The 10,474-nt window shown below is 26.9% G+C and overlaps 1 protein-coding gene across 1 annotated transcript; it reads left to right on the top strand.

The window, feature by feature from the left end:
• The first annotated feature begins 239 nt into the window (after positions 1-239).
• Positions 240-6,920, top strand: LOC114121816 (putative uncharacterized protein DDB_G0271606). The gene is made up of 4 exons (XM_027984292.2): positions 240-413; positions 4,669-4,787; positions 4,851-4,963; positions 5,024-6,920. The coding sequence occupies exons 1-4, from the start codon at positions 362-364 to the stop codon at positions 6,441-6,443; spliced, it is 1,704 nt and encodes a 567-aa protein (XP_027840093.2). The 5' UTR covers positions 240-361; the 3' UTR covers positions 6,444-6,920.
• Positions 6,921-10,474: the final 3,554 nt, after the last annotated feature.

Here is a 10,474-nt window from a genome sequence, read left to right as displayed (position 1 = left end):
TTAGTTCAGTGTCTGCAATTTAATGATCGTCTACCGCACGACCAAGTGGGACTATTAAACAATCAGTGCTGCGTTTTGTTTTCGTTCGAATAACCCAATCACCCCGTCGTGAGAACTAGTGTAATTCCGTATGCACTGCAGTCGGCTTTCACTTTCCTTAGCATTTTTCGAGTTCGTGAGTAAAACGTAACTGGTTTTTAGTGCCGGGATTATGCAATTGTAGATAATATGCTGGTCTAGGCCGGGTTGGAGATCATGTGGTGCTCTCTTAACCGTCGCGGATTCTAAGCCCTAAGTCTCACGAGACGCAGTGATCCGCTGAAACGCAAACCAGACGGCCGTATACGTATACGGTACAAACATGAAGTTCGTATCTGTATGCCTAGTGTTGATATTCGCAGTTCTGCATGAAGGTAAGACAACCCGTACGCGATCAATATACGTTCGTATTACGAGGTATTATTTTTATTACTATGATACCATTATTAAAGCGATATTCTACCAAAAATACAATAGTAAACCATTAAGACTTCAAACGATAAAAAAAATATTAAAAATATTATTATAATCATAATGCAGAAATAAAAATAATGACTATGAAAGGCAATAATAAGTTATTTGGCTTTCTTACTAATGAAACGTTCGAATTAATCGACATACAATATCAGAATTGTTAATTGGTATAGTTTTATTTTTTAATCGACAATTTGGATATAGTTTTATTTAGTAATCGCTAATCGGTAATATTTTACAATACCATTCGATCAAAGGAATCATGACTCAGCTAATTTTCATAGTTTAAAGATCAATAAATAACTTTTAAAAATACAATTATTAAACTTTTATATAAAAACAGACTTTAAAATATATACCTCAAGTAAAGGTAAACAATTTGAAAATGAATGCTAATAAATCTTAAAAGTGGAGTTATTTTGGTAATGGTCTCTTTATTTCTAAAAAAACGATGACATACTTTAAATTAATTTTTATATTAGTTAAGTTGTTTTAAATAATTGTATCTTAATGATTATTATGTTAGAGACTGCTTTTGTTAGAAACTCTTAATTATTTAATTGTAAATTAAATAATTTTTTTAAAATCCATTTGATACTTTTAAATTAAAATAATATAAATTTTATTATTAATTGTAATATTTAATAGAAATTTCATAATTTATGCGTACCTAATGTTTCAAAATTATGTCAACAATTAATGAAAATGTAACAATTTGAAGTGAGTAACTACAAGTCTATCTGTATTCAAATTTCTATTCATGTTTCATGTGTATTCCATTAAAAAAATTTTAAAAAGTTTTATTTTTCAAGAACATAATACCTACAATAAATTGTGAAACTTAAAGTTTCTACTAGTTCTTTAGTAGTAATACATTTTTTTAAAATAAAAATGCAACTTTTAACTAGGTTTGGATTAAATATTTTGGTAACGCATTTTAAACAAAAACTGAATAAATAATCAGTTTTAAAATTAAAATTTGAATCATTGTGTTTTCTTCAGACTATTTTTATTCCTTAGTAACTAAATATAAAATTTAAGATTTATTACTTACGTAATAACTACCTATTCAATATTATACGTATAATTATATAAATAATAAATTATAGGTTTATTATTCAATAAATTGTACCTAATTGGAAGTTTTAATAGTATTTTAATGATTTTGATATTTAAACATTTTTACGTTTCTGTTTGGATAATAAAATACAAGTATTTTTAAAAATTAATTTTACAGAAACTATCTTAATTTACTTAAATACTAGAAAATCCGGAAATGTGTATAATAGAAATTCTTGTTATGACAATATCAAATCGATAAAAAATTTTATTAGGTACCTAGCACAAGAATGATACGATTTATTTAGCACTTTCTAGCCAACACTAATTATCGCAATAGTACCTATTCTATAATTATTTTTAATCAGTAAGTTCGTGGTAGTTTTTGTGGTTTTGTTTTTATTTTCGAATTAGTAAAATAATGTTTTATTAATTTCAGATACTTTTATACTTTTATATTATTATTCAACTTTGATAGTTATTCTTGATGTTTATACACATATTTTGCTAGCAAGAAGATTACGAAACATGAGTATAAATTCATACGATAAATTAACTAATTAAAAAAAAAAAAAAAAATTAAAAAATGAATGCGTAGATTATTCACAATAAAAGGCGGGGGACGCCTTCAAGAAAACTTTTCTCTATGGTGTATAATTTATACGTTTCTAAAATGCTTACGTCAGAGATTAAATAATATAAAACGCGTGCTCGGGTATGTGTCTGCCATGTGGTGCACAGAGTAAATATATCATTATCTAAACCACATAACCGCAGTTGTATGTACGTTAAAATACTTATACATCGTTAAAAACAAATGGTTCGACCCGAGTACCTGACATAATATAACACAAACTCGGTCGCCGATGAAATCGAATGACTTGTCACAGCGCACGCGCAGCATCTTCTCATAAGATCGCTCCAACACTCGTTTGTTGAAAACATTAAAAAGCTCATATTGGCGACAAGGTAAGAGTAGTGACGTGTATAATAATAAGTAATAACTAGGTACCTTCTGTAGGGACTCGAATAACGGGTCAAGTGATACTTGAGGTGTACGGCGATCATCGTATACTCATAAACACCAACAGCGGTGTAAACAACGCGCACATCCGACTATCATGTGAGGTCTGATGGGAGGAAATACTGAACGAGCAGGTATAAAATTAGTTTGTTTTGACTTTTGTCCATTTCAGATGACAGTATCATCGGGTGAAAAACGATATATCACACGTGGAAGAGGTCGAAAGGCCGCCGTGTATATTTTATATTTATAGTATTTTCCCTATCTGACTGTGAGCAAGATCGATAAAGTGAATATAAAAACGGTATTTAATCGAAAACTGGGTCGAGTTAGATTTAGAATGAGAGTTGCGCGACACGACTATATTACACGCAGGTACCAATAGTCAGTGTGTCATTGTCATGTGATTACTGATTAGTTTCGTGTAACAAATGTAAAGGAAAAAAATTCAAACGCAGAAGATAGTTTTTAATGCATGTACAGAAAAAAAACTGGTTTAAAAAAATTATTACGGTTAGGTTAATTGAACCCGTCTGACTATTACAAAACCACGTTGGCTAACTATGATCGAAATTCACATAATAATTAAAACATAATTTTGTTTCCCTTGAAAATAACATTAACGATAGTATACAAACAAAAATTTAATGAAATATTAAACGCTTAATATACATTTTTAAAAATAAAATATGAGGGACAATTTATAAAAAATCAGGGGAAGTCACTCTGATGATGTATTATACTAGGTGTCGAGTGTACTTCGTTATTGAATAGGTAATTGTAATGCATAAATCATTTAATACGAAAAACGATACTGTACAGAGACGGTCTGCTGGCTATATTTCTAAGGATATTTTAACATTTTAAATAATATTTATTTTGCCTTTGATACCTTATTTTTCTATAAAGTATAAGTAAAGGCAGGTTGAAATAATTGAAGCTAAAAATAAATGACATATGTTTTATAGCAATAATAATAATGTTATTCCTTATAATATAATTAACACTATTATTAACTTATTGTCAATTCTGACGTAACGCAAAATGGTTTAAATAAGTGTTGTGTGTAAATCTGTGGTATTAATAGAAAAATTAATCTAAATATTTTACAATTGTATTATGTGTATTCAATAATATTATGCATAATAGGTACTAAAAAGTTTTAAGTTTCTTAAAATAACTAACATCACTTATCTATATTATATTATATTATTAATTATTATAATAAGACATCATTTACATTTTAACATATTATAAAAAATGTTATTATGTGTATAAAAAATAACAACTATAGGAGATAAATTGAAAATTGAAAATATATACAATTAGCTCTAAATAAGCTAAACATGTTAGATCATCAATGTTGAGGGTGGTTTCTGGTTGAGAATAGTAATAGGTACTTATAGTAGTGTATTAATTTGTGTGATCAACAATGAAAAATTCACTGTAATTTTTTTAATCAAGAAAAACTAAAAAAAGAGTCACGGTAACCATTTACCCATGGCCAATCTTTAAAATTGATTTTGTTATTTTGTTGTAATTAAAAAAAAAATAATCGAAATACTTGAATGAAATTGTTATCGACTATATAAATATATAAATATTTTTAAAATTAAAACGGTATACAATTTTTAAAATATATTTTGGCATAGTTTTAGATATTTAATATATATATTTTGAAATATTGAGTTTTTATTTTTACTTTTATATATGTTGATAATAATATTTATATGTATATTAAACGCTCAATAAATATTTTATTTTTATAAAATATGTAATATAAAGTTCCTCATGAGTTGTACTTAAAGAGGTTTTAAAATATCAAAAATATACATCTAAAATTTAATAAGTGTTAAAAGTTTAAATACCAATAAAAAACATGAAAACCACGAAATTCGCAAATTGTTTTATAGTTGAAAACTTGTACAATTTTTAATTTTGATACTTAAAACTTGAACATTAAATACTTATTCAAAAGATATTTGACACATTTTAAATAGCTGAGCAAGTTTCCGTTTTTTTTTATTAATATTTATTTATTGATATTAATATAAATAAATATTTGTAATTAGGTGTATTATCAGTATCAACAGAAAATAATTACAATGAAAAAGAAGTTGCGGTAGAAAGTTTATCGGTTGTTTCTAAAAGGCAAACAAATTTTCAAAATAATAATTTCAACCAACCACAAGTAAAATATTTCAAATACAAATCAATAGCCAATTGGCTAATTTGTTTTAATTTTTTCTTTTAGTTTCAACGAGAATATTTTGAATATACTCAACAAGCAAACGATGATGGCACTTTAGTACCAGAACAACCACAATTCGAACAACAAAATGTTCAACAACAAGTTTTCGTACAAGGGTAAAAATTTTTATTATATTGTCAATACTATAGAAAATGTATATCTAATGTTATTTTTAGATTACCATCTGACGTATTTCCCCCAACGACTACGACAACATTATCGCCATTCACTGCTGAACAAGTTCGATTACAAGAAGAGTATTCGAGGAGGACACTAGTAGAACAGCAAACAGCGTTAATTAGACCTCGACAGAAGATTGTAGCCCAACCACTTCCAACTCAATTTCAAATTCAACCTTCACCGATCTCCGGACAACAGCTACCACAACCACTGCGATTTATAGATCAAAATGGGCAAGTACGTCAACAAAACTTAGCACTAAGGCAACAAAATTTTGTCCCTCAACAACAAGATTTAGTACCGCAACAACAATCTGTTGTACCTGTTCCAAGTGATGAACCGTTTTCATACGCTCAAGTCCAATTTGGTCCAGTGGCTAAACAAGCGGAAACAGTCGTCAGCCGACCGAAAGGTCAAAGATCCGTCTCAAGGCCTAGAACAAACTACGCAGTAGAACCTGCTACCCAACAAACGATAGACTACCCGTCAGTCACTGCTGCAAATCCTGTACAGCTTAATAGTCGTTTACTTCAAAACGTGGTTTACATCCAGCCTAATGGTCAGATGTACAAAGCGATCGAAGATACAGAGCAAGTAGTACAGATTCCACGAAAGAATAACCATTACCAGACGATATCAGCGGTAACTTCCGGGCCCATGACCAGTGCCTCGTCTTTGACGTCATCAACTACTACCGCGGATCCAGTTGAAGAAGAGCAAGTTATATTGATTCCTCGACCCAAGAAACCCAATCAAAGACCCAGACATGAAGGACGAAAATCGAATAGAGTACAGCAACAGGTGGTGAGAACTGAAAAACCTCAACCTCAGCAGCAACAAGACCAACAACAACAACAACAACAGTCATTTGAAGTGGAGCCGGACAATTTTCTAACGTCGCTTTTGTCTAGGTTTCAGCAAACACAACCGGAGACGACAGTGGCTACTTTGCCCAAGTCGAGAGGTAACACAAGGCCAAAAAGCGGCAACCGTTCTGGTACATCCAAGTATTTGCCAGACAGGAATCAATTGCAACTATTGCAATTTCCACATGAACTCAAGGCGTTAAGCAGTGCTGAACTCAAAGTGCTGGAAGAGACGAGCGCGCAGATTGCTACTGCAAACGACAAGTCCGTTGGTCAAAAACAGCTTCATAGAAACACTCAGGTTACTAGTACTGTACCACCGTCTCCATTACCATCCTCCGTACAACTCGATGAACGATTTATCCTTGGTAATAGACCAGTTCCCATGCCCGTTGAACTCAATGAACAACAGCGTCAGTTCCTGGCAGCTCAAGGTATCCGTCACTTATACCGAGTGGATTACGATCAATCTGGAAATGCGTTACCATTAACTTATGTATTAGCACTAGATAATCGGCCCAAATCAGCAGAGTTAAAACAAAAACTCTGAACCTATCTACAAAATATAAATGCAACAAAAAGTGCCTATTTATGTATTAAGCGTGTTTTAAATTATGATTATTTTTATTGTAAATAATATTATATAGGTAGTAAAAAGAAGTAAAACGTCTCTTGTATTAATATTATTATTTTGTATTTTTAAGAACTATTATTTTTTTCATTTGTAACATTTTGATTTTTTTGAAATACAATAATTTATAAAAACTATTTTAAGAAAGTGTACCTATTTTTTAAAAAATATGATTTAAATACAACATTTAAGCATGGAATATATTTGTACAACAAAAAAATTGAGATATTTCAAATTTATTTTTTTATGGTAGGAGCTTTCATATTGCTTAGGTATCTAGCTAGTTTTAAGTTATATAATAGAATATTATTGATGTATTAATGTCGATAGTATTTTGATTACTACTTCCAATTACTTGTAAAGATAATAGCATAATAAATATTTTGTCATTTTGAATTACAACCTTACCAATTGTTCTATTCAAAACATAATTAATTATTCAAATATTTTTTAATATTTATTTGTTCTAATAACTTTAAAATCAGAAATGAATAATTCAAAATTATTAATAAATGTTCACGATTAAATCTTATAATAATAATAATAATAGAAGCTTATTTACAAGTATCAAATAAATAGATTTATTAAATCAGATTTTTAATCTATTATTTTGTTTGATTGTTTTAATATAAAAACTATAATACATATTTTATTATGCTTATGAATTGTATTGGTACTATGTCTTACCAAAAGGAATTAAAAATAAATAATAATTGATTAAAAAAAAAATGGTAATTCATTGAGGCATGAATTATAATATTAATATTTATTAGTAGCATTTCTTATGATGAGTTAAAATTTTAGTAAAAATGTTTTCTACTTTAAAACAGTTGTATTGAACTACATATACATTTTAATGAATAATTTATATGTTTATATATATATAAAAAAAAACGGTTGTCTAATTATCTTTATCAAAACTTTTATAGGTACTTCACTAATTAATCTTTTATTAAAATATTGGTTAAATAATAGTGTTTGAGCTGAAAAAATAATTTTCCATGCTTATACTGAAATAAACATTTTAAATTGTGATCGAACTATGCAAAACTTCAAAAGTTTTTTTTCACACTTTTTGGAGAAAAAAAAAGTCGAATGTTAAGAAATCGGTTGAAAATTAAATTATTTATTGTAATTTACGAGTATAGGAATAAGATGAATCAACGTATTGGGTTGATTCTAATTAACTTTATTGATTATTATCGATATAAGTAATAGGTAATAAGCGATTTGTATTTATACATATTTAGTTGTAGTTACAATTTTCTTAATGCACAATCAAATTGAACTATATTGCATACAATGTTTATCATAAAGTAATTAAAATTATTTAATAATATAACAAATGCAATTCTTTAATTATTTTTGTTTTCTGATAATTTTAAATAGTGGAAAATAAGAATAAATATGATGTATAATTGAATTAAGAAATTGTTGTTTCCGGAATGTGTAATGATACATTAAGTCATGTTTATTTAAAGAAACATTTGGTTGATTCACAACCAATATTGGTAAGTGTTTAAATAATACAATTAATAAAAAGAAAATATTAGTTGTTGTAGTAGGTATACTACTTTACATACTACTTAAGAATGTTAAAGTTAACGATTTAAGAATATAATTAAAATGACTCCTGAAGGTTAGATAACAAAATATACAAGAGAACATGGGTTATAATTAGTTAAAGGGGGTAAACAATGAAAATATATTATAATTATATACGTCATAATAATATGTATAAGAACTAAAATAATTAAAATTATAAATTATGGTAGAATTAAAATATTATAATTCGTTATAATTTGTAAACTATGGGTTTTTGGAAGTATTGTACATATTATAGGATCTTCTTTATCGTACAAGCTTTCATATTATAGCTTCATTGTGTCTTTTATTGAGAAAAGTAATAGGGAGATTGTCATCATTGTTATAAAGATAAAATATACTTTTTACCGCTGTACCTGTTTTATATTACTTTAGAGTCATATAACAAAATATTGTTAAGGTTGAAATTATTATTTTGATGCAATTTTAAAATAATGAAAATATTTATGGTGAGTACAAAAATAAATTAACGTAAAGGATTTGATGAAAAAAATACGTTTTTATTTAAATTAATTGATTTAACTATCGTTGAATATAGTTTGATGGGTAATAGTAAAAGACATACAAATATAATTTAATATAAATAATTAAAGTAGTCAAGTTGTTTTTATTATTATTAGTTGAATAAAATTGACCTTTTTTTAGGTTATCATTTGAGTTAAATTATTTCAGTACCCACATCAAGAATACATTTTATTCTGTTACTTTAGATTCTGAGAAAGCAGCAATGAATGTATTATATTTTATATTTTGATTACCTAATTATTTGTCATTTTTATTTTTGTACAAGTACACGATATATCAGAAAAAATAATTAGATTTGAAAGGATTTAGTAATAATTTAGAAAACTTAGGTTTTCAAAAAAAAAAAAAAAAAACAATATTATAAGTTATGTTACAACAATAAATATAAAATTATAATATATATTATTTTAATTATAATATAAATCTGATATAAATCTTAACTTTTGAGTTAAAATTGATAATCAAATTTTGGTTTAAAATAGCATCAGTTGTTTTTTATACTTTTAAGGGGCTCTCCAGTTTCTTTTGCCTTATTTTTGTCTATTGATTCATCATAATTTATTGTTAATATAAAAATGCGTGTTTCCTGTTTTTTTTATAAGTTCTTTGATAACAATAAGATGTTTGATAAAGTAATGAAAGCAAATTTATTACCATCACTAGTGACTTTCGTCAAGATGTTACTAATAAATAATAATACACAATATAATTACTTACAAATTTCTCTTATTAATGATAATATATTACTATAATTAACTAGTACCTGCGGGTAAATGTGGGATACCAATACATTTTTTTCTGTTATAATGTGATGAGCTAATGTATTAAGACTTCCCATATTACTATAACGTCCATGTTATTGAGTTGTCAGTACCTATACGCTAAAATAATATACAAAGTGTATCACAATGATCGACACATTCAAATGTAATTTTAATGTAAAATTGTCATATCTATACTACTCCGTATAACGTGTTTCCATCATTAAATAAAGTCTCATTTATTGTTTTACTGAGATTGTTGAATTATTTTTAATGATAACGATGTTGAGAAAATTGTTTTTATTATGTATGCAAATATATCGAAGTGACGTCAATGTATTCAACGGTCGATCAAACGCCTCGTCAAGTGGATTATATACAATATTATGTTTACAACACACATTTTATAAATTCCATTATTTTCTGTGTACATGATACATATTTGTATATTATATTTTATTCTCCATAATTCTGTAACACATAATACGATTCTGAAAACGATGGTTACCAATTTTTGAAACCTGATCTGACAATATTCAGCTCCCGGTTAGATTGTATTTGTTTCAAATAATAAGTACATCATTATTTTACTTAATTTAATTGAATACATTTTTTAAAAATACAACGTTTGTTATTTTGAATATCGTTATTTTTTTAATGTATACCTAAAATATATCTTAAACAATAAGTTTTTAATTTGTATAAAAAAAATAGGCAGGCGTAAATCTATTACTAGGAAAAATTAATATTTTTATTATTACTACATAACTATTATTGAAACTAAAATTTCTTAATTTAAAACATAGTGCCAACAGATGCATTTAAATTATAAATATTGTTGTTGAACCATATAAAAAACTTTTTTATATTAAATTAAATAAAATCCGGTAAAAAATCTATGTCGTATGTCATTATGTAAATCTATTTATCTTTATATATAATATAGTCATATAGATATGACATTTGACATTTTTTTTTAACGGTGTACCTAATAATTTTTTTTTGTCATAAAAACAATTTTATAACGAAATAAGGGAATTTATAACGTTACATAAGGAA

Source organism: Aphis gossypii, chromosome 2 (genome assembly GCF_020184175.1).
Source record: "Aphis gossypii isolate Hap1 chromosome 2, ASM2018417v2, whole genome shotgun sequence".
Lineage (NCBI taxonomy): Eukaryota > Metazoa > Arthropoda > Insecta > Hemiptera > Aphididae > Aphis > Aphis gossypii.
The sequence above is the reverse complement of the archived record's forward strand: the minus strand, read 5'-3'. Positions and strand labels throughout refer to the sequence as shown.

Excerpts from the sequence above, each read along its gene's own strand:
- LOC114121816 (XM_027984292.2), top strand. The coding sequence starts at position 362 with ATGAAGTTCGTATCTGTATGCCTAGTGTTGATATTCGCAGTTCTGCAT. Across the intron at positions 414-4,668 it reads ATTCGCAGTTCTGCATGAAG|GTGTATTATCAGTATCAACA; the intron begins GTAAGACAACCC and ends ATTTGTAATTAG. Across the intron at positions 4,788-4,850 it reads ATAATTTCAACCAACCACAA|TTTCAACGAGAATATTTTGA; the intron begins GTAAAATATTTC and ends TTTTTCTTTTAG.